General features: G+C 40.7%; 1 protein-coding gene across 2 annotated transcripts in view; it reads right to left on the reverse strand.

Annotated features, from left to right (window-relative positions):
• The window catches only part of SCAF4 (SR-related CTD associated factor 4), a 63,608-nt gene that overhangs the window by 26,334 nt on the left and 11,818 nt on the right, over positions 1–25,456 (reverse strand). Inside the window, exons 2-15 of one of the 2 annotated variants that reach the window (XM_066621815.1) lie at positions 22,153–22,236; positions 21,151–21,195; positions 20,387–20,548; positions 19,343–19,478; positions 18,512–18,651; positions 13,767–13,943; positions 11,712–11,809; positions 11,275–11,383; positions 10,979–11,146; positions 10,268–10,341; positions 9,598–9,788; positions 5,896–5,996; positions 5,479–5,592; positions 3,842–3,998 (exon numbers count right to left, since the gene is read on the reverse strand). In XM_066621815.1, the coding sequence (XP_066477912.1) occupies positions 3,842–3,998; positions 5,479–5,592; positions 5,896–5,996; positions 9,598–9,788; positions 10,268–10,341; positions 10,979–11,146; positions 11,275–11,383; positions 11,712–11,809; positions 13,767–13,943; positions 18,512–18,651; positions 19,343–19,478; positions 20,387–20,548; positions 21,151–21,195; positions 22,153–22,236 (1,756 nt within the window). Of the gene's footprint in view, positions 1–3,841; positions 3,999–5,478; positions 5,593–5,895; positions 5,997–9,597; positions 9,789–10,267; positions 10,342–10,978; positions 11,147–11,274; positions 11,384–11,711; positions 11,813–13,766; positions 13,944–18,511; positions 18,652–19,342; positions 19,479–20,386; positions 20,549–21,150; positions 21,196–22,152; positions 22,237–25,456 lie in introns of both variants that reach the window. The other variant, XM_066621814.1, reaches the window with a different exon arrangement.

The raw sequence follows: 25,456 nt of genomic DNA on the forward strand, positions 1-25,456 counted from the left end.
TACCCAAACCTAGGCATGTCTACTCAGAAGTAAGCCCCATAATAGTCAATTGGGCTCACTCCCAGGTAAATGATAAGGGTGCAGACTTTGTCTTGCTCAGGAGCAAGCGATAGCACAAGGTGCAAAGCAGCTGCAACCAGCCCCTTCGCTGGCTACCTGCTCCTTTTTCTTCTGCTGCCAGGTGAGGCTCAAAGCAGCCGCTTCCCCACGTGTGTGGCTGCTGCCTGTCCCCTCTGACTCCGCGGCATACCGGAGGCAGACTCATGGCATACTAGTGTGCTGCGGCACAGCAGTTGAAAACCGCTGGTCTAGTACATGGCTTGGTTACAGATAATGCTGCAAATGCAACCAGGATGAGAAAAAATCTAGAAGTAAGAAGAATCCCAAACTATTAACAGCTGTTCCCAAACCGTAGGGATATGGCCCACCACTGGATCACAACCCAATTTTTTGCAGTTCGCAAAACTGACATGGTAGATGTCAGGCTATGAGCACCAAGTTTTAAATAACTTATTACTTGGGGGAAGCACTGCTGCCCAATCACCATTACAAGAACAGAGGCTTGAGCCAAAGACTTCAGTGCTCTAGGGAGAAAGGGTAATGGTAAAGGGTAATGGAACCAATAAAACTAGCTCTCCCACAACATGCAACAGAACTCAATATTGGACTGTTGTGGATACTCTACCAAAATGGGGCTACTCGATTCTGCAGCATCTTTTTAGCACCAGCTAAAGCCCCATGAGTCCCATGTCAGGCCGCACAGTCCGACATGGGGCTCAGGATTTGGTAGAGCTGAGCTTTGCTGGTCCTACCCTGCTCCCTCCCCCGCCATGCCTCCTCCCTGCCCTCTCCCCGCCTTCACCCACACCCCACTCACCTCTTTGCCACCTGGTGATTTGGGCAAGCTGCCAGGCAACAGACTGGCCCAGAATTGGAGCTGGCCCAGCATGGGCTCAGGCTGGACTAGTTCTGGTGCTGGGTCCATGGTAAGGGCTCACAAACATGCCTCGCAAACGTGCCTTGCCTTGTCGGCGGGAAGCCAGTGAGCAAGGCTCTGGGACTGGGCCCTCACATAGTCTAATTTTTTGGTTTTTTAAAATTTTTAGCTAAAAATAAACTTGATTTTTTGAAAAAGCAAATGTTTAAGTGTTCAAATGTTTAAAAAAAATCTGTTTGCTGTTGAAGTTTTAAAAAATTCAGTGGGCACTCCTTATCTGTGTGTTTGATATTTGCACATACAGGGGGGCCCTGTATCCAAGGATCCCATACCCGTGGTTTCACATATCCAGAGATGCGGGAGCCCTCCCATGGAACATGTTCCCCATGGATACAGAGGGCCCACTGTAACGTAAGTGTCTTTTAGTGATGGGGGGGGTATCCTAACAGAGTACAATTTTCCAAATATTCATGATGAACTTTGCTGAGATTATACAGCTTCTAATACCTTCACAAATATCTGTTTCTATCACTTTGTAATTAAAATATTCATTCATTTCTAATATAACTGCAAAGGTAATCTAAAAGATTTTCAGTATAAATTATTGTTTAAAATATATAGTATGGGCCTTCTAAAAATGAAACCAACATCTTCGAGTTTTCAAAAATATGCATTTTCCAACAAGAGAACACTTTTCGGAAAAAAACAAACACCACATTATCTTAACTCAAGTTTTTTTCAATGGTAGTTTAAATCAATTTAACTTAAATCAAATCTACAGTGACCCCAGTCATTCCTAAAATTAAAATACCTACCTAGCAAAAGTGAGAAGACGGATCGACAAAGCCAGATAAACTTACTAAGGAGCAAACCCAAACCAACAATGCCCCTTTGTCACCAAACAACAATGTCCCTCTGTCATCAACCTAGGATGAACAGGTCAAACTATGCAAATAATAAATGGACACAAAACATGACAAGTTCCAGAAACAAGTAACACAGGTCAATCTTCCAGGACCCTCTCCTGAAACATAAAACCGTGACTTTCAGAAAAAAGGAATTGCACAAGGAGATACTACAGAACTAAACAAACTAGACTCCATTAAATTTGGCTTGAACAAAAATGAAGGTTTCTTCTCTCATTACACTGTTAAATAACTAAAGTTCAGCCAGAGAGATTGTACTATTGCCTATATCCCTGTAGCAAACTCATGCATAAAGCTTCTCATAAGAACAGTTACCCACTGTATTCTTTACAACCATGGCCATTGCAGTCATTTCCTTCACTGACCTGCACCAAAGACAACCACAGTACAGGGAGGCCCCATATCCGCAAACTCACTTATCTGTGGATCTGGTGTGTGGAGCCCCCTGCATGTGCCTCCTCTGAAGGTGAGAAGAGCTTTGAGCCCAGCAGAGGCTCAGAACGTCCAACCGTGTTTCCCGGGCCTCATAATGCCTTATAAGGCATTAAAAACATCACTTCTGGTTTCACAGAGAAACCATAAGAACAGCCCCACTGGATCAGGCCATAGGCCCATCTAGTTCAGCTTCCTGTATCTTACAGCGGCCCACCAAATGCCCCAGGGAGCACACCAGATAACAAGAGACCTCATCCTGGTGCCCTCCCTTGCATCTGGCATTCTGACAAAGGCCATTTCTAAAATCAGGAGGTTGCACATACACATCATGGCTTGTACCCCATAATGGATTTTTCCTCCAGAAACTTGTCCAATCCCCTTTTAAAGGTGTCCAGGCCAGACGCCATCACCACATCCTGTGGCAAGGAGTTACACAGACCAACCACACGCTGAGTAAAGAAATATTTTCTTTTGTCTGTTCTAACTCTCCCAACACTCAATTTTAGTGGATGTCCCCTGCTTCTGGTGTTATGTGAGAGTGTAAAGAGCATCTCTCTATCCACTCTGTCCATACCCTGCATAATTTTGTATGTCTCAATCATGTCTCCCCTCAGGCGCCTCTTTTCTAGGCTGAATAGGCCCAAATGCCGTAGCCTTTCCTCATAAGGAAGGTGCCCCAGCCCAGTAACCATCTTAGTCGCTCTCTTTTGAACCTTTCCAGTTCCACTATGTCTTTTTTGAGATGCGGCGACCAGAACTGGACACAATACTCCAGGTGTGGCCTTACCATTGATTTGTACAACGGCATTATAATATTAGCCGTTTTGTTCTCAATACCTTTTCTAATGATCCCAAACATAGAACCGACCTTCTTTACTGCCACCGCACTCTGAGTCGACACTTTCATTGACCTGTCCACCACCACCCCAAGATCTCTCTCCTGATCTGTCACAGACAGCTCAGAACCCATCAGCCTATATGCAAAGTATTGATTTTTTGCCCCAATATGCATGACCTTACACTTACTGACATTGAAGCGCATCTGCCATTTTGCTGCCCATTCTGCCAGTCTGCAACCAGAAGTTGCATTTTTTAAATTGCTGGGCTCAGGGGACCCTCCGGAGGTGAGGGTGAGTGCAGCTCTCTTCAGCTCCGGAGGGTGGGGGAGTGGCATTTGCCTATATCCACAAGAACAGAAATCCTTCGCATACAAGGGCATGCCTATATCTGCCTCAATAATCAGAATAGCCAAGCAAATGGTTTTATCTACTGTGCATGGCACTTTACATAATAATGGTAACTGACTGCACCTTTTCAATCCCATTGGGTGGGTAAAGGATTAAGTGCTCCTCCCCCAACCACTTTTCCATTCCAAATTGTCCCTTCCTAAAAGCTACACTTTGTCTTTATTACAGACAATCCAGATTTCATTTATGTGTAACATACTTAAGTCTCAAAATCACCCTGAGTAAGAGAAATGATTCATTCCACATATGAAGATTTTTCCATAAAAACAAATGTGTTTTCTAAAGTCATATCTTACCTGGACTAAGCGTTTCATTGTCCAGCATTCCTCCTTCACAGAAACTTTCTAGATCTTCAGGCTTAACTTTACCCCATGGTATGTAAGTAACTCCTAATTCTACATCCCAATACTGCTTATAGTCTGGTTTAATTCCTTTGTTTAAAGCCCATGCAATCTGAAGAATAAACAGCAGCATACATATTAGCAAGTTATTTTTCCTTCCTATACAGAAATTGTATTCATTCAGTACAACACATTTTTGACAGTCAGAGGGGGAAAAAACAAACGTGCGTAACAGGAAACCTTCAAACAACATGTACAGCATTGAGAACAATCCCTGCAACAAGGAGACTATAGACTGCTTCACACAATGAGGCTGCCAAGTGAAAGCCACTTAGAGCCCAATCCTATGCATATCTACTCAGAAGTAAGTCCCATTATAGTAAATGGGGCTTACTCCAAGTTATCTGTGAATAGGACTGCAGCCCTAAATGACTTCATAAAGCAGTGAAAATATCCTTTGTGATACATACCAGTGGCATGAAGACAAACAATCACATCAGAAAAGATCTACCTCAGGGGTTCTCAAACTGGGTGTCACAAAGAGTCTCCCATGACATCGCAAGCAGCAGGCCAGCCAAGCATGGCAGATCATGGAGCAGAGGCTCTGCTCCATGAGCTGAGGGTGCTTTGTTTGGGTCCACTCGCCCTCCCTGGGGGGGGGAGGTTTATGCCACTTTTAAAGCTGTTTTTCCAGACATGAACCTGGAAGTAAATGCTATTAACATCAGTGTGCCTCTGCATCATCAGCACTTCCAGGTTTGATCACTGGCAGCTGCAGGAGGAGGGCATCACCCGACTAGTAAGTTTGGAAAGCGCTGATCTATTGGATCAGACCCAAGGCCCATCAAATTCAGCATCTTGTTTCCCACAGTGGCCCACCAGCTGTCTTTGGGAAGCCAACAAAGATATAAGCAAACATCTTTCTACAGAGTGTGGTCAAATCCACATGATGAGAGAAGGCAGAATACAAAAATAGGTTTATTGTATGCAGAACTACCATGTGCAAGCAGTTTCAAGCAGCCTTCAATGGCAAACAAATTATACAAAGTTGTTCTAGTCACACGAGAGTGTGACTAATTTGAGCAACAGCTGTATCTGAGATGATCAACAGTGATCAGTGAGCTACAGATGACTGATTTCTATTAGCTTAGGATCCTACAGAAACACAAAGTCAGAATGGACTTAGTTGGGCCTGCACACAACAGTGTGTGGGTGCAGACACATGTCTCTTATTTTAGGAGTGGCTCTGGTTTCTTTTTAACCCTTTTTCATGACTAAATGATACCATACCTACAATGATGAAACCAGATGTCATCCTTATTGTTGTCATTTTTCTCATTGAAGATTTCCTAGATAATTCACACTGTTTGTTGTGTGAGGTACAAAGTGGAGGGTACTGTCTGTCACAGGATAAAGCCATTAATAAGAATTTAAGAAAAAAAAAATGTTTCCATTTAAGACACTGTAACCCATCTTATGGCAAATACTGCCAGTAAAACTAAGAGCCTTGATACCATCTCTAAAACACAACTCTTAATGCATTGATTACTGTACATTTAATTTATATATTTTTTAAATGATCAGTATAGTACCTTTATAGCTTTTTGATTCACTTTAAAGTTACCACGACTGAGTTTTTGCAGGGCACGGTATGCATCTTGTCTCTGTACCATTACAATATAGGCACATCCTCTTGGCGGTATCATCTATTTGTAAGTACAGAAGTAATGTGTTAATAACAAGTGAACAGAAAATCCCATCCCTTTTGTTTAAAAAAAAAGAGGTAATAATCTTATTTTAATGTGGATCTAATACAAAACAAGCAAATAAATCAAGGACCAACCGTTCTGGCAAATGTAGAACTAGAACTCATTTTTTAATACTACTAAATTGTCTTCCTACTTTTACAAGACACTGAAAAAGTCATACAATCTGATTATTGAGTCTTGTTCCAGTTCAAAACATCATATGTCTTTACTGTTCATCACTTTAATGCATTTTATACTCACATTTATAGATTCAATTGGGCCAAACTCTTCTAGAAGACCTCCAACATCCTGCTGTGTTGTTCGTTTGTCCACTTGCCCTACCCAGAGCGTAGTACTGCAAACTAAGAGGGGAAAAACATAATCTTTACATCAACTTTTTTTTGTTTAAACTCTCATTTGTCCTTGTGCCCTTTAGCAAGCATCTTTTCCAAAATCACCATTAGATATTAACTATGTGAAGATAAAACACTGTTAAGCAAAACTTAGTTCCAATTAGAAATTTACTTTGCTAGCTGGAACAGCCTGAAGATGGCTGATATCTTTATTTGGGAGCAAATAATACATACAATGTATACTTGAATCACAATGGGCAACATCTAGAGAACCCATGAGTCACTAATGCAAAAAGGGGCTTCTGATTTCTGGAAATTCCCTACACATACTAACGAGGGTCACCCAGAAAGTAATGCACCACATTTTTTTTCTCAGCCTACAGTAATGGTACGAATGCAAAACTTTAGATATACTTTATTTGAATTTTCAGGAGTGCGCACACAAATTTTTGGTTTCTTCAGACAGATAGCATAGCTGCAGCAGTGTTTTGAAATGGCGTCTGTAAGTGATGTACGTTACAAGCAGCATGTCGTCATTGAATTTCTCATTGCGGAGAAAGAAACTGTTGGGAACATTCACAAACGTTTGTGTACAGTTTATGGAGAATCTGCAGTCGACAGAAGTACGGTTAGTCGCTGGGCACAGAGGGTGAGGCCATTAGAAGGCGGTTCGGCAGAGCTCCAAGATTTGCAGCATTCGGGGTGGCCATCCACAGCTGTCACACTGATGTGCTCATTCGCGAGGACCGACGCATAACGACTAGGCAGTTGGCGCTGAAGTTGTCAATCAGCAAAGGAAGTGTGGATACAATCATCCGTGCTCTTGATTACTCAAAAGTGTGTGCACGATGGGTTCTGTGCTGTCTTACGGTGGACCACAAATCTCTCAGAAAAAACATTTCTTCTGAGTTGCTGAAATGTTTTGAAGATGAGGGGGAAGCGTTCTTGTCCAGGATTGTGACAGGTGATGAAACCTGGGTTCACCATTTTGAGCCCGAAACAAAATGACAGTCGATGGAATGGTGTCATCCTCAATCTCCACAGAAGAAAAAATTCAAAGCAACTGCTTCTGCCGGTAAGGTCATGATCACTGTGTTTTGGGACTGTGAGGGCGTCATACTCATTGATGTGATGCCAAGAGGCAGCACCATTAATTCTGAAGCTTATGTGAAGACATTAACCAAATTCAAGAAGCGCTTCCAGCGACTTCGGCGCCATAACAACCAACGCAGGTGAATGTTTGATTCAACATGATAACGCTCGGCCTCACACAAGTTTGAGGACTTCAGAACACATCACTAAACAGGGTTGGACTGTGTTACCCCATCCACCCTACAGCCCTGACCTAGCTCCCTCAGACTTCCACTTGTTTGGGCCATTAAAGGATGCCATTCGCGGAAGACATTTTGAGGATGACGAAGAGGTGATTCGCACAGTGCAGAAATGGCTTTGTGACCAGAACAAGGAGTGGTACCGACAGGGCATACATGCCCTTGTGTCTCGCTGGAGGAAGGCCATAGAACTGGACGGAGATTACGTGGAAAAATAGGGAGTGTAGAAGAAACATCATTCTTTCTTGTGTGTAAGTTTCATTGTGTTCAATAAATAATTGTTGAAGAAAAAAAATGTGGTGCATTACTTTCTGGGCAACCCTCGCCTTACCCTAGTGCCATGGTGCATGCCACTGCAAAGTGTAACCGACTTTCATGCATTACTTTAGTGGGGGAGCACAGAAGGGTTTGCAGCAGGAGGGACAAGATAGAAGAAAAGATCCATTGAGAACTGAACTCTGCTCATGGTTCTCCAGATCCCATCGAATGTTTCTGCATAAAATTTGCATTAATATGATAGACCATATATGATGGGTATCTGCAATCCTTAATGAGAAAAAATAAAAATCTTGATGGTTCTTAATGGTCCTGATGGTTCATAAAAGTTCTTCTGGTCCAGCATTCTACTTCCCACAACACCCAACTAGACATTCTGGGAAACCGCATTACTGTCAAGGTGAGCATTGTGAGCTCAACCCTCCTGCATCGCAGCACTTTAGGTCACAACTAGACTGTGCTTGCCCACTGCAGCTTCCGTTGGGGATGTTGGATTGTTGCAGCATTTAGGCCACTGGCCTCCCTTGCATGGATGGGCTCTTCAACTGCCAATGCAGCAATCCATCAGAAGCCCCAACAATAATCCCCTTTCCGTGCCTTGTGAGAGGCCCAGGCCCTGTCTATCACAGAACAATCAGATAGGGAGAGGGTGAAGAGGAGAAAAACCAAATGTAGTTCACTGAGCAAGGGTGAACAGCTCATTAAAGCTGGTGACTGTTTCTCCAGCAGAAGCAGGGCCAGTCTGGGGATCGGATGCCCTGAGTGCAGACCATGTGATTAGCTGGCCTTGCCTACAGGTGGTGGGAATTCCCATACGGTCAGGAATGTTCCCTTCCTCTATCAGAGAATATACCTTTTCAATATTTTCTTCCTTAGTCACCACAAACTGACTCTGAATTTGAACACGTATTCACAGAACTGTAGGGATGGAGTGGAAGTATATGCTTCATAACACAGATTTATATCATTATTTTGCAATAATGATTAGGACAGTAGTTCCTGCTCTCATTGCTGAGTGAATTCGGATTAATTCCCTTGCTGAAAATGGCACACAATCATTTTCCCACCAGGAATGATGGAATTTGTAGCCCCAGGGGATAAAGGAAGTTCTCCCAGGGACAGTGGCACACTTGCTGCCTCCACTGTGTTCCCTCTGCCTCAAGGAAAGCTTCTGGATGTCTTGGAAGAAAGGGAAGAAGAGGTGAATGGGGGGTACTAGCTATCATTATTAAGAATACTGTGTTTATATTGTATATAATACTTTTCAACAAGAAGCCGTTCACAATGTAGTTTAAATACCTAAATAAACAAATGGTTCTCTGTTCCTAAAGCGCTCATAATCTGTTTAGGCTAGTGGTTCCCAACCTTTAGGAGCCCGTGGACTACTGAAGCAAAAACTGGAATTGTCATGGACCACATAAAACCCCCCATGCACTGCACACAAAAATACAATTAAATTTGTAATAATTAGGAATGATTTATTATTTATAGAGAAGATTTATGGGGTACTGCTTTTGTTGCGAGCTGTAGTTGCTCTGTACTCTTGCCCTCCTTGGTGGTCTCTGGGGAAACGTCTCCTGAGTGAGCGCTTCCCCTCGGACTACCAGAGAGGATGGAGAATGGACCAGCCACAGCCAATGAAGGTGTTTTTTTCCCCTGAGATTTTGCAGACCACAGGTTGGAACCAGTGGTTTAGGCCCACTCCTCAGTCTCTCTTCTCCTCTGCTTCCTCTTCCAGGAAGAGGAAGAAAAGAATACAGTGATGGGGAGACTGGCAGCAGGTGGACTGGCAGCAACATGGTAAGGCAGCTGCCATAACACACTGCATTCATCACCTGAGATGATGACCTTATTAAGGTTTATGGAAGGAGCAGCTCTGAACCTAGTTTGTTTACTGTTGTCATGCACGCATCAAGTCTCTCACCCTTTCCAGAAAGCAAGAATCCATAAAATACGAAAGCAAGCATTAATACTACCCCAAGTTCTTACTAGAGAAGACTTACCACTAACAGTTTCTGGTTTGATTGGAGGAAGGCCTTTTATTCTGCGCTCCTTCTCCCTCTCTCTTTCACGCCTTTCCTGAGATCGAGACCTAGGAGAATGGCGACGCCTATCACGAGATCGGGAACGTGAACGCCGATGGCGTGATCTTCGAGTCCGAGAACTAGACCGCGATCTTCGCCTTTTGGGTGATCTAGTATTCAACAAAAACGTACAAATACTGGTAAAAATAGCAATGCATTTTGCATGCACAGATATCTTACAGGCTGTCAATGAATTTTGCCCATTCCCAGTCTGAGAATTATTATCTCAAGGGAGAAGTCCCACAAGTCTTTAAGGCTCTACATTGCTGCTGTCACTGTTAATCCCCTCCTCTTAATTTAAATCTGGTTCAGAAGTCTTACAGTCCAGTCTTTTGCCTCAACTGAGAACACTGCTTTACTCCGTTCTGAACTACTAGCTAGTTATACAATAGATTTCTTGTTTTGAGGGAAGAAGGGAAAAAATGACCTGCTCTCAAACTTTTATAATAATCTAGATGTAATAACTATTCTAAGAGAGCAGGGTGAATTGTTTCAAGCTTTCACCCTCCATCGGAATGTTTATTCTATGGTTGTGTTTGGATATTCTTCAATATCTATTACTAAAAGTCAAGTTACTTGCACTTTTTACCTCGATGCAGATCTAGACTTTCTGGTTTCATGTCTTTTTCCTTCCTGAACTGGAGGTGGATCCACTTCCATTTCCTAAAATGTTTAAGCAAGTATTTATTTATTTATTCATTCATTCATTCGCCTTTCTCCTCGAAGGGCACCCAAGGTGGCTAACAATCAGGTTAAAACACAAGGCAATAGATAAACATTAAAAATACAAAACACTTAAAAACAATTAAAACGATAAAATACATAGCAGCAGACTGAAAGCAAGCAGTAAAAGATATAATTTATAAATTTATAAAAACAGCCCTTACAGTGCCTCGAAGGTTTTCCTGAATAAAAAAGTCTTCAGGCCCCGCTAGAACATTAATAATGAGGAAGCTGCTCTCAATTCAAAGGAGAGGGAATTCCACAATTTTAAAAATTATGCATAAATTTGCATTTTGAAATGCAAAAGTTATTACTATTGTACAAATCACAACTCAATATTCATTCATTCATATATATATATCCAATCACAGATGCTGGAGTTCCAAGTATAATTAAAATCTATTTAAGAAATTAAACTTACTACTTAAGTGGTATTTAACATACTTAGTAGTAAATTAAAGTCTTTTATTATCAAGAATATTTACAAAATGCTTTTCAACAAAAGAGTTCACAGCGTAATTTACAGAGAAATGGAATAACAAAATGGCTAAAAAAAGAAAAACAAAATACTGTTTACCTGTTGATGAGCTTTCTGTATATGTGGCTCATTTTGTGCAGGAAAAGAAGGTGGGAAAGATTGCTGCACTTGAGGTGAAGGCTGTATCACAGGCTGAGTCATAGGAGTGAACTGTGGTGCAGGTATTAGTCCATAGTTTGGCATTTGTCCATTTGGAGGAAGCGGAACCTTGTAGAAGAAGAACATACAAGCGTTTTCCACCATTTACAGATCAAGAACAAACTTGAGAAGCAATACAAATCTAAACATTAAGAAATAAACTTGTTGCAAAGGAAACATACAAATGTTTCCAATACCTGGTGAAGCATAGGGTCCTGCTGCATTCCCAGCATACGCTGCTGAAATTGATCTATATTTGGGAGCTGTGGATAAACTGGGTGCTGGATGCCTTCACCTGGAAATCCACTAAGGAACAAATATTATTCTTAGCATCATTTAAATACTGAACAGCAATACATACTTAAGAACATAAAATGTAATATAAGTGATCTGTTTCCTTGCTGTTATTCTGAAAAATGCTACACACACTGCTCAAACTATATACATGTTTTAATTTCAAATTTCTTAAATTTAGGTTTTTGTTGCTTTTTTAAAGGAAACTGATGCACAACAAACTTCTGTCTAATAGTGTTAAAACAATGAAATCTAATAATGAAGTGAGTTACTTGTGTAGAAGTCTGTTCTATAATATCATCTTGAACTTTAATCTACTTGTTTTTATCAAAAATCTTACAATGTTGGTTGAGACACTGTAGGAGAAGGCATTGAATCTTCTTTCTTTGACTCTTCCACAGCTTCTGGCTCATCATCATAGTCAAATCGATCCAGCAGCTTCTGAAACACATTACACTGAGCCAACTCTATTTTCTTGAGTACTTGAGACCAAAATACTTCAGTAGTAAACACAGGATTTCTTCTAGACTTTTTGCAATTCTTGGATTAATAAAGTCTTACAGTTTGCCACAGCCAAAGGCAGCAACTTTCCTGAACCTGTTAACAACTTGCTTCTGACCAGCAACAGTGCTGCCAACATACTGCATTTAGTACAAAACTATAGTGACTGAAATTGTGTGTACGTGTTGCTTTTTTCTTACTCCTCCTTCCTGAGAGAAAACAATCCTTTAAAGTTAAAACAGAGCATGGCTAAAGTTGCAATGATTTAACAAAAAAGACAGCGGACTATTTAAATACAATACAATTAGTGTCTCAGTTCAGACTTAGACTCAGTTAGTTAGACTCAGTTCAGAAAAACCATGGCTTCCTGCTATATGACTATGAATAAGGCTCATGCACTTCTGCTGCCACTGTTCTACACTTTTGCATGTGAGAAGAGAAGACCAACAGTTTCACTTGGAAGTAAGCCACACTTCTGTACTACATATGAATTTTGGGAACTGGTTTGTGGGAAAAATCCACAGATAGGGAAACAAACCAAGATCAATCCAAGTTGATACATAGCATGGGATTGCGGATTATTTCCAAGTTGAAAATAAAAGGTTTCCTTCTGCCCTTCTTGTGTTCAAAAGAGGGGAGACTGTAGCATGTGAGCCTGCAGCTTATAGAGGTTTCATGCTCATAGTGGAAAAACAGGAAATCTGTTAAGAGACTCATAATGGCTCAATTAAGTACCAAGCCTAGCCATCAATAGTTTGACTCTCCCCATCTTCCTCCTGTCATTAAAAAGCTTTACACAGGGATAAAAATGTGCGTTTAGGCCCCATGGCTTAACTCAATTCTAACCAAAGCTGTGTAACAGATTGGCCTCTATCAAACAAGTGTTAGACAGTACACAGTGCTAATGTACAGAGTTGAGCCACAGCAGTCGTATGCATGGTTAATAAAGCAAACAAACATCACACAACACATTTACACAATGGAATAGATGATGGAAGGGAAACACATCTTGGCTTCTGCAATCAGTCAAACAACTATAGGCCCCTAGAAGGTTGCACCTCATTTCCCAGGATTAGCATCACAAAAAGAGGAAGATCAGCCTAGTTCCCACCATCAGCCAGAAAGGGAACAACTTCAGAGAACCTGCTTTCCGCTTCCCTGTCTGAAAGAATTCTGTTTCAACTGCCAGTTGCTCAAAAGACCAGTGAAACAAATGGGGGCAAGCTTTGGTAAATGCCATCAGCTGGAAGACTAAGGGACTATTGGGTTGTTTTATATTCTTATTGCAAGCCACCTTGAAAATCATTTTGATCCAAAAGCACACTTTAAAAATAAAAATTAATGTTTTACTTTCAGAAATCATAAAATTTTGTTGTTTTTGTTCCACATCTCTGGAATTTATCCGTGTAGCTGTTTTAGTGCAAACATCTGTTTGTATCACAGCAATATAAGCAAGGGGCTATTAATAAAGAGTCTATACATTCCCCAAAACAAGCACAATCTAGAGGCTAGAAAACGGGTTTCAGACTTGTAGCTATATAACGAATTTAGAAATTATCACAGCATTTTATTCTATTATAGCTGATGTACTGAAAGTATTTCAAATCGCTTGGTTAAGACCTATGCCAAATCATGGTTTGATGTTATGTGAGCAAGCCTTAGACTCGCATACCCTCTCCTTCCTTCCATAATTCCCCCCCTCCCCACTGTTCGGTTGAAGTCATAGTTTGCCATTTCATCCAAACAGGAAAACTAGGTTGACTCAAATCAAGAAAGGAAGAAAACACCACATGCATAGCAAGAACAAAGTACATGGGCCTGAATAGCTTTAAAGATTGATTATATATGAACCAAGATATTTTGTTAGTTGCTTTAACACAGAAGAAAATCCTACCTTATCAAAAGATGTTTTTTGCTCTGGTGCTGGGAAATCGTGCTTTTGTTCTGATGGTTGTGTTGTTGTTGTCTGCAGTTGAGCAGTAATAGCTTGGACTTGAGCCATCATATTATTATCTATCACAGGGGACTGAGGTTTTGGGGGCTGCTGAAAAGTCTGAAGAATCTGCTGGAGCTAAAAGAATTAAAAAAACAAAAACTGAAAGTATTAACAATTAAGAAAAAGTCAGAATACTACAGATCTAACACATATAGCAACAGCTGCAGTCTCTAGATTGGGATTGTCTCTTTCCTTTGTGCAATCCATCAAACCAGGCAAATACTACAGACTGTAACAATGTGTACTATGAGACACTATCAATGAAGTGTCAATTATAGAATTCTTTGAAAAGGTCAACAGGCATGTGGATGCGGGAGAACCCGTGGACATTATATATCTGGACTTTCAGAAGGCGTTTGACACGGTCCCTCACCAAAGACTACTGAAAAAACTCCACAGTCAGGGAATTAGAGGACAGGTCCTCTCCTGGATTGAGAACTGGTTGGAGGCCAGGAAGCAGAGAGTGGGTGTCAATGGGCAATTTTCACAACGGAGAGAGGTGGAAAGCGGTGTGCCCCAAGGATCTGTCCTGGGACCGGTGCTTTTCAACCTCTTCATAAATGACCTGGAGACAGGGTTAAGCAGTGAAGTGGCTAAGTTTGCAGACGACACCAAACTTTTCCGAGTGGTGAAGACCAGAAGTGATTGTGAGGAGCTCCAGAAGGATCTCTCCAGACTGGCAGAATGGGCAGCAAAACAGCAGATGCACTTCAATGTCAGTAAGTGTAAAGTCATGCACATTGGGGCAAAAAATCAAAACTTTAGATACAGGCTGATGGGTTCTGAGCTGTCTGTGACAGATCAGGAGAGAGATCTTGGGGTGGTGGTGGACAGGTCGATGAAAGTGTCGACCCAATGTGCGGCGGCAGTGAAGAAGGCCAATTCTATGCTTGGGATCATTAGGAAGGGTATTGAGAACAAAACGGCTAGTATTATAATGCCGTTGTACAAATCTATGGTAAGGCCACACCTGGAGTATTGTGTCCAGTTCTGGTCGCCGCATCTCAAAAAAGACATAGTGGAAATGGAAAAGGTGCAAAAGAGAGCGACTAAGATGATTACGGGGCTGGGGCACCTTCCTTATGAGGAAAGGCTACGGCGTTTGGGCCTCTTCAGCCTACAAAAGAGACGCCTGAGGGGGGACATGATTGAGACATACAAAATTATGCAGGGGATGGACAGAGTGGATAGGGAGATGCTCTTTACACTCTCACATAATACCAGAACCAGGGGATATCCACTAAAATTGAGTGTTGGGCGGGTTAGGACAGACAAAAGAAAATATTTCTTTACTCAGCGTGTGGTCGGTCTGTGGAACTCCTTGCCACAGGATGTGGTGATGGCGTCTAGCCTAGACGCCTTTAAAAGGGGATTGGACAAGTTTCTGGAGGAAAAATCCATTATGGGGTACAAGCCATGATGTGTATGCGCAACCTCCTGATTTTAGAAATGGGTTATGTCAGAATGCCAGATGCAAGGGAGGGCACCAGGATGAGGTCTCTTATCTGGTGTGCTCCCTGGGGCATTTGGTGGGCCGCTGTGAGATACAGGAAGCTGGACTAGATGGGCCTATGGCCTGATCCAGTGGGGCTGTTCTTATGTTCTTATGTTATGTAAGTGTTTTTTACATCCCACCTCTGCTTTGTGGTCTTAAAATGAGAAAGCAGAGACAAAGTTAGAATAGGCAGTTACAATGGCGCTATAGCAAGGGTCTCCAAATCCCAGCCTGGGGGCCACATACAGCTCCCTGGAGGATCCGGCCACGAGGTCCCCCAGCATTTCAAAGTTAAAAATAGCTCAAAAGACTAACTTTTGGGAGACCTGAAATATAAATTGTAGTAAATGTCTACATTAAACTTATATGGAGCAGAAACTGAGACAAAAAGAAGTTTGTGATTTGCATCGCAGGTTGCTTGATGCTTTTTCAAATTCTATTCCCCCTCTTCCTGTACATACCAATTTTGCCCTCTGCTCCCCCCATACTATTTTCAAAACTCGTTCCCCATGCTGATTCTCCCTCAGCAAGGCCTATTCGTCTATGTGTTTTGAAATCCTATCTTTGATGAGGCATTCCACCATCTTACCCAGTATAGATGTTAGGCTGACCGGCCTATAGTTTCCCAGGTCCCCCCTTTCCCTTTTTAAAGATAGGCGTGACCTTTGTTATCCTCCAATCTTCTGGCACCGTGGCCGTTTTGAGGGACAAGTTGCATATCTTATCCAAAAGTCAGCAACTTCATTTTTCAATTCCTTAATAACTCTTGGGTGGATGCCATCAGGGCCCGGTGACTTATTGATCTTTAATTTATCAATGAGGTCTGAAACATCTTCTCTTTTAACCTCTATCTGACTTAACTCCTCAGTCAGGAGGGGCTGTTCGGGCAGCGGTATCTGTCCGAGGTCTTCTGCCGTGAAGACAGATGCAAAGAACTCATTTAATTTCTCTGCCATTTCTAAGTCTCCTTTTATCTCCCCTTTCCCTCCCTCACCATCCAGAGGGCCAACCGCTTCTCTGGCAGGTTTCCTGCTTCTAACTTGGCTTGTTAGCATTGCGGGCACCCTCCTGGATTTAGTGGAACCCCTCTTTCTTTGTGGTATACACCTCTGCTGGGCCTCTATTACTGTTGTTTTAAGCAGCCTCCATGCACTCTGGAGAGATTGGACTCTTTTTACCTTCCCTTTCAACCTCCTTCTAACCAGCCTCCTCATTTGAGGGAAGTCTGCCCGTTGGAAGTCAAGGGTTTTTGTGAGAGATTTGCCCGGTATTCTTCCCCCGAAGTGCACGTCGAAACGGATCGCAGCATGATCACTGTTCCCCAACGGCTCCGTAACATTGACATCTCTAACCAGGTCCTGTGTAACGCACAATATTAAATCCAGAGTCACCTGTCCTCTGGTGGGCTCCATGACTAGCTGCCCTAAGGCACAGTCATTTAGCACGTCAAGGAATCCAGTCTCCTTTTTGTGACCAGAACACAAATTGACCCAGTCAATATGAGGATAATTGAAGTCCCCCATGATTACAACCCTGTCCCTCCTTGTCACCTCCCTGATCTGTTTCCTCATTTCAAGGTCCCCTTCCGATTTCTGGTCTGGAGGACAATAGTACGCCCCCCGTATTACATCGCTCCACAGGCCTGGTAATTTAACCCACAGAGATTCTACAGTGGAGTTGGACCCACCTTCAATCTCTACTTTGCTGGATTGTATCCCTTCCTTAACATAAATGGTCACCCTACCTCCAACATGCCCCTGCCTGTCCCTCCTGTAGAGTTTATAGCCCGGGATTGCAGTATCCCACTGATTCTCTGCATTCCACCAGGTTTCCATTATGCCCACTATGTCAATGTTTTCCCTAGTCACCAGACATTCCAGTTCTCCCATCTTTGCTCGGAGACTTCGGGCATTCGCATAAAAGCATTTGTACATGGAATGCCCCAGGGTGGGCTGCTTATTCGTTCCTTTGTCCTTCCTTTGACTTCCAGCGCAAGTCGGTTTTGCCCTCTGCTCCCTTCTTCCTTCCATCCCCAACCACTTATTGTATTCAATAAAACTCAGCACATTGGTTCGCCATGTAAGTATTTTTTTATTACAGTCCTTGACACAGTGCAAGATATACTATGCAGCCCTCGGACCAAAAATTTTGGAAACCCTTGCGCTGTAGCACAGAAACATTGCATTATGACTTGTCCTTAAAAGTCTACTAGACAGCAGCACAGGCAATCACCAAGTGCATGAAAGGACCAGTTTACTAAGCCTGACTGAGATCCTTTCCCACTCAGCTGACAAAAGGCAAACTACATGACTAAATGAGCTGATGTTACTGATATATACTATTTTCAGATCAGATGTGATCGGTAAGCAGCAGAAGTTAACTAATGAAAGTCATTCATTATTCACAAAATTAATTCATTCACAAAATGTCACTAATGACTTTCAAAGGCACAGAATTTTAGAATAATATTTTTGTGATATATATTATCTATTAGGTAAAGACATTTACTTAAATGTAACCTTTATACAGACTGAGTCTCATTATTCCTGAGGATTTCATTCCCAGAACTAAAAAAAAGCACTAAAGCAAATCAATGTAAAAAACACCTTTACTCTGGTGATTTAAAAACAGCCTTGCTGGCCTTTGTGATGTAAGAAAGAGTCAATAAGTATACAATCCTTCAATCAGTCTCTCTCAAGGTGCTTAGAAAGGCTTCACTTAGAAAGGACCACTTCCTTCACCAATGCAAAGTAACTTTCTTTCATGTGCTCAGGGGGAAGGGAGGGGTCTTGGACTGAAGCTGCCTGAAGAGAGAATGATTGATGGATTGTCAGCCCACTGCCCCCTCCCCCACATTGCTAAACACTGTTTTCCTTTAATTTAAAGGGTGCTTCTCACTGCATTGAGAGAGAAAAATCTATGATTAGGTTATACCTGTAATCACTTGCATGGCTGTCCCTCTCTACAACAGTAAGAAAAGCAGTTTTTTAAAACTGTGATTTTAAAGGGATGCATTTTTCCCCTTCTCCAGGGATCAGCACATTCCTTCTAATTTGCAGTGGCCATTCGTGTTGAGTCAAATCCGTGTATTAAAAAAGCAGTGTATAACTAGGTTGAACCTATATTTTTATACAAAAATTCAGCTTACCTGTTGTCCTTGCGTTGACTGAAATAGCTGAGCTACAGCTGCAAAGGCATCAGAACTGGGCAATTGTGGCACAGTAGGAACTGAATTAGAAGCAACTTGGGGAGGCTCAGATGGAATCATTGTGGCAGGGGGTGGTGAACCTACAGTGCATTTAAACACAACTTATGACTGTGTGCAATACACCAATTCAAATTTTTAAACCCAAACCAAGGCAGTCAGCCTATAGACTTCTTGCAAATATATTCTATAAATAGTTTTTGCCTCTCCCTGCAGGATACTTTAAACTGAACAGTATGTAGCATGCAGCATCACTCCATGTATTTCTTGGCAGCCATTCCCAACACCCAATGTCACAAAACAAAGTCTATATTCTATGTATAGGGTTATATAAATATTCACCGGGAAAAATGAGCTAGACACTTCATTAAGATGCACCTCTTAGGGTGCAATCCTAACGTGCACTGGAACAAGCGCAAACTTGCACTGGGGAAGCGTTACATGAACTGGTGGGTCCTGACCCACCAGTTTGAGAACCACTGATCTAATATATTAAAATGAATGGGGACCCCCCAGAAATTGGCTTGCAACCCACCTAGTGGGTCCTGACCCACAGTTTGAAAAACACTGTTTTAATATAGTCAGTGTCAAAATACAATTGCTTCAGAACAAAGTTTAACTTTGTTCTAAACTGTGTAGTGACTTTGTTTTAAAATAAAGTTACTACAGATATCAAATCCTGCTTCATTTGAGTTTAGCCAATTTTACATGAAGAAAAATTAAGTTTATCAATGTTTTATACCTGAGAGAAGAAACTTTTCTGAGATTCCCTACCTTCATTATTAGTGGCATCCTCCATCACTGAAGCCGCACTGCTAGTTCCCGCTGCCATATCCAGAAGAGGCTGTATTATTTCTATTTTAAACACCCCATTTTTCTGCCATAAGTTGAGCACACGAACTATCTTACTCTGTTTGAACAAGAAGTGTGTCAGTAATTTTTTTAAAATTATTTTTACTTAGCTGAAACCAAGGTTCTGTTTGATCAATGTTTTCCTCCCCCAACTGCATGTTTATGCATCAAAAGATCAAGAGCAGACCTTCAGCTCATGCACTTTCACATCATTCAAACAAAAGCTGAACCTTCTGATTCAGGCATTACTTCTATGCATTGTAAAAGCAGCGGAATAAGGAAGACATATATGAATTCCAAGTTCACTTCTTATATCACCACACACAGAAGTAAGGAGGAAGAAATATAATTTGCAAAGGTCTTCCTTATTGCATGCAAGAATGAGTGATCAATACAGAATGAAGCTTTAATATTTATCTTATGTTATCAGTAGATACAAATCACAGTATAGATAAAACACAGAAGTTCTTTTCAATAATGCTTTATGAACAAAGAAAAGGAACTCCTTCTGTATCCCCCACAGCAGACATCCATGGATCATATTAGCAACAACTGCTTAGGAGGGAGAGACCATATCTCAGTCTATCTTTTTGCAGACACTTTACAGATCTGAAAGCTGGGGAGGAAAGGCTATTTCATAGAGTCCATTCTGCACTTGGAATCACAATTGGTGTCAGCAAAACAAGAACTCAAGCCTTCCCAAGTAGGTATGAAAGATCACAAGGCTTTCTACATAAGAGACATAAGATCCTCTATAAGAGGTGTTAGCCATGAAGTAGACAAGGAAAAAGGTTTCAAAAATATAAAACCTTGCAGTCTAACTATCAGTAGCAACGTGTGTTTGTATAAGTTAGATCAAATTATACTAGAATAAAGGTACAGAACGTATCCTTCCAATTCACTCCTGGTTAAGTGAAAACAAACCATTTTACAAGTTGGAGACAAAAAATACAATTTTAGCTTTACCTTGTCTTCTGATGGACAGAGATATAAATACTGGAATGTGGCAGTTATATTTTTACAGAATCTTGGCCCAAAAACATCCTTGTCTGTTCCAAACTGATGACGAGACTGACGAACAATAGAGTCAATAACATACAATCCAGGAACTTTATATTCTGGTTTACACTACAAAACAAAACCACATTGTTTCTAGTCAGTCAAATTCAAATTCATTATTCACTGGCTCCCCAAGTTACAGATGACTGCACCAGTACTTTCACATAGGTGCAGTATATTTTTTGTGGTGCTTTCATAGAGACACAACAGCACTGGACCGGCAAAAGCCAGCTGTTTCAAGCTATGCACATTTTAGCTTTTATACAGACTCCTAGAATCTAGCCACGATTTTGAGACTCTGTTTTTTAAATTTTGATTTTATATTCAAATTTCTAGGGCTAGAAATATTTCTAAGTATGTAATCATGATTTGATATTGTTCTAGAATTTCTGACAAGCAAGAAATTTGAAGTTACTCGGAAGCACTTGATGATCTATTGTTGAATTCCACAGATATTATCAGTATCTTCATAATCAAATTATTCTCCTTAGTTGTGGTGCACACCATATTCTCAAATTGTGTACATAATTGACTTTTGCAGATTGACTGTTCAAAGGAAACTACTTTTTACAGTCTTAAGATATTACATGAAAAAACATATTAATGTACTTAAAACTATTAATTGAAATTATATGCCATCTAGTAAGTAGAAGCCATAGAAATCCTTTTACCTTTTTTATAAACTTCTCTACAATCTGGACTACATGCTTGTAAAGCTGAAAAAGAATTTTAAAATTAGAGATGTCGGATTTCATAAAATATTTAGGAAAACATGCACTACTGTAAGCATAAATATATAAAACTATAGCAAATGCCTCAAAAGCAACTGGAAACAGGTTATTTTATTAAAATCACTGTTGGTTTCCCCAACTTTGGCCGGTCTTACTAGCCAAATCAAAGACTGTGGCAGCCAGGACAATGCCCCTTCACAAATATGTTTACTCAGAATCAAATTCCACTGTGTTCAACAGGGTTTACGTCCAATAGTATGAATAGGAATAAGTCCACTGACCTCAATACAGCTTACTTTGAAGCAGATCCCCCTAGGATTATGTTGCCCTACTCTCACAAATCTAATTTAGTGGAGGAATTCAATCTGAAGAGAAAGGAGAGCTGACAGATTGTCCTCAGACCAAGGTTGAGAAGCCCCAGACCAACTTGGAGAGACTGGAGATTCTTTGGTTCTAGGTTTGCAAGGTTTCAGACACACATAAAGCTGAGAAGTTCCCACTCTTTCAAGTTTGGAGAAGGAAGGTTGAGGCTTGTTATTTTAAGCACAGCACTTCAGGGGATTCAGAATTCTCAGCCATGTGATGCCAAAAACAACTCCAAACACCCTCCAACACTTGGAACTAAGGTACGGGTGGGATCATACACCCCAGCTCCAAAACTATGGGAGAGTCCCACAATATATTTATAACTCAAAATCAAAATTATGATAGGACCCTGGAACAAATGTTATTTAAAAAGTCATTACTCATATCACAGTGTTTTAACTGTAATAAACTAAAAATAAAGAATTTTCCTAAATGCTGAGGATTTATAAAACAAAGAACAAATCACCTTGTGTTATTTGGAAAAACCCTCAAAATGCTATAAAGTTCCACATTTTGTGAAAATATGCCTTTATTTTTTACAAGAAACATCAGTACTTTCTGTCTTTATCACCTCACCTTAATAGCTTTAATGGCAGCTTTAGTAATGAGAATCATCTTTGCACGAGAAATAGGTGGTTTCATCTCCATCAATGAGAAGAGCTAAATTGAGAAAATCAAAGTAAGTAAAATACAAATACTGAGGTGAAACAAAATCTAATCACTTTATACAATTTCTTGTTGAAACTTAATCATAAAGTAGCCCCAAAAAGTTCTAACACAAAGGAACTACCCAAATAGCAAATACAATAAACAGGTTGCAGTAGCACTATGGAAGTTATACTGTTCTTATAAATGGCATTTTCCAATTTTCATTCTCAAAAGTTATGAAAACGAGTATCCGACTATTTTGTACTCTTATGAAGCAAAAGTGTGATTATCATCGACTTAAGTATCTTACAGTTCCCTCTCCTAAACTGGCTGTATAGTTTAACTTACACACATATGAGGTCAGTGTTGGAATGCTGGGGGCCCTGGTATGAAGCCCTGCACCCAGGTCCCATGGCATCCCAATCAGCTCTGATAGCACATTTGGTGCTACCACTGCCAGGATTCAAAGGCTGACCTAGCCAACCCCATTACTTTGGGCTTTCAGGAAACATCTGACCAGCTCAACCCCACACCATCCTAACAAGCTCACGCATATGCGCATGCAGGGTCTTCGAGTAGTTTAGCTGCTACATTGGAACCTGTCTGAGCAGCTTCAATGCCATGTGCTAAATACTTCTCCAAAACATCCCATAATGCACCTTGAAGGTGCATTAAACCAATCCTTTGCCCTTCTTCCTGAGATCCTTTAACTGGAGATACAAGGATCTGATCCTGGGACCTCGTGTGTACAAAACGTGTTCTGACCTATTGTTTTCCCATTATCTTGAAAAGCTGAACGCAACAAAATGGAAATTTCTTGCAACAAAAATATGTTGGATGCCACAGAGATCCCTTCTCATTCTTCCTCTGCTGTTGCAGTTTGCTGCTTTGGACAGAGGTTTAAACTACATATTATATCCCTTTTTATCAGCAAATATGTATTTTTAAATGTATAGTTCAAATATATGATCATATGAATACACAGGAAGCAATATATGCCTCCTATCACACCACCCAGCTCAGTACTGCCTACACTGAACGCAGAGAGAACTGTAACATGTCAAAACAAGTGGTCTCATTTATCATAAAAAAACTACAATAGTTGAAGGAAAGTGTTTCAGATGTATTCAATACTATAAATGAAGATTAAAACTCAACTTCTTTGAAAAGAATACTTTTAGAAGAGCAAAACAGTAACAAAGCTCCACCTCAAGTAAGCCTAGCACAGGCCAAAAATACTGTAAGAACTCACTACTAGACTAATTTCAATGGCTTAAGCATAATTTGAAGGTTAAAATCGCAAGATGTGACGTGTACGTTTTATGTTCTTCAATTTGTGGCACAACATCAGAACTTTTCCAGGGTTACAGGGAATGTAAAGAGCTATTTGATTATTATTGAACTCTTTAAAATCTCCTCCAATACTGCCAACAAGCCATTTATAGACCTCCAAGAACTACTGAACAAATTCAATACAGAAATAAGTGACCAATATGTAAATAATGTTAAGGATTTCATTGGCCACATATCAACTAACACTGAGAACACGGCTGCTGTTGGAAAAAATGTAGTCATGTAAGCATCCTCTTCATTCCAAAGACAAAAACTTGTTAAGTCAAACTGAAGTTCTTATAGCTGATGCTTTACAATCAATACTAAATGTGAAATAATAGTCCAATGAAAAACTTGATTCTGAAAAAACTAAAAAAAGATGACACTTGAGGAAATTCAGTTGTCTATGGACAATCTTACAATTCTGAATAAGACAAAGAAAGGATTAGTGAAAATAGAGTACTGTTTTGCCTGAGTAAACTTGTGGATACTATCTCTGCAATTAGGTCTTCAATTACATTTGACACAGGGTCCAGACCAGATCAGAATCATAACCCTTCCCTTCACATACAGAGAAAGTTTTAAATATCCAGTATTAGTACAAAATAAGTCACAATTTGCTGTGGTGTCCAGTCCAGCAAATACCAGTTTGTAAAACAAGCTAGGATACGAAATGGGATTTAATTCAATTTAGAGCTGAAAAGTGAAGCTTTTGGTTTGGCACTACAGCACTAATCACACTCCAAGTCCCTTAGCATGCAGCAAACAAAGAAGTCCTCTCTACCCTTTCCAGCTGTAGGCTGAAAAGAGTGGTTGGGCTTATCTTTTTGGGTCTGCACTGCTGAGATACTCTGGATGTCTCTCTGCTACTTTGTTAAATTCAGAATTGAAAAGGGAGTGGGGATCTAGCACTTTGACCTTCACTTTGTCTTTAACCATCTCCCTTTTCAACTCCAGATTTCACCACCTGATCCATGCTATCTCCAAAGGAAAATTAACCATTTCCCTCCTATGAGCACAAGTGCCTAAGGTATAATATTATTCCAGAAATTACCTGGATTTCTGATTGGGGAAATCATAAACTACTTAGTTCCAAAAGAAATTAATGATAATTATATTTTCAACATATAAAAATTCATCTTATAAGAGTTTTTTCAGGAACAAATTAACTTTGGAAGGCAGGGGAAAACTGTACATGTTAAACATACATACCACAGTATGTTTTGTGTTTGAGAAAATTATAAATGGTTCATTCAATAACTCATCCTTTGTTCATGATTTCTGTCAACCTGCAGTAGTGTGCTAGCTACAAAATAATTCCTCCCATACCATTCTGTTGTAGTATATGTATTTTGGTTTCAGAACAGAGATTTCTGTTCAGTTTTCTCTGTAAACATGAAAAAACTGAGCAACCCATTTTCTTGAAGATTTTGATAGCCCCAGAAGCAAAGACAAAATCATTAGACAGATCATTGCTTTCCTATAAGATGGAAGGTATATACCCATGTTTAGTTGCTAGTCAACTACGCATAATTTTAAGATTAAGCAAATTAAGTGGGGGACATGGAATTGACATACGAGACCATACAAGCAGATACAGTGGATTTGTTGGCATCCTTCAGTCATGGAAGACTATGGTATCGCGCTCTGAATGGTGGTTCTGGAACAGTGTTCTCTCCAGTGCGCGAAGCCTGGCTAAAGTAGATATGAAAGATAGGCTGTTTCCCATGCAACAAATTCCCCCTCTCCACATTGCTGAAATGGTCCAATGGAAAGGTAGAGGCCAATATGGTTGGTTCCAACGGTGTCGCAGGAGTTGCCAGAACCTGACTCCGCTCAGCCATGAACTGCCTCAGGGGCTCTGGCTCCTGCCTTGAGGTTGACTCCTGAAGCCTTTTCC

This window comes from Tiliqua scincoides, chromosome 3 (assembly GCF_035046505.1).
Source record: "Tiliqua scincoides isolate rTilSci1 chromosome 3, rTilSci1.hap2, whole genome shotgun sequence".
NCBI lineage: Eukaryota > Metazoa > Chordata > Lepidosauria > Squamata > Scincidae > Tiliqua > Tiliqua scincoides.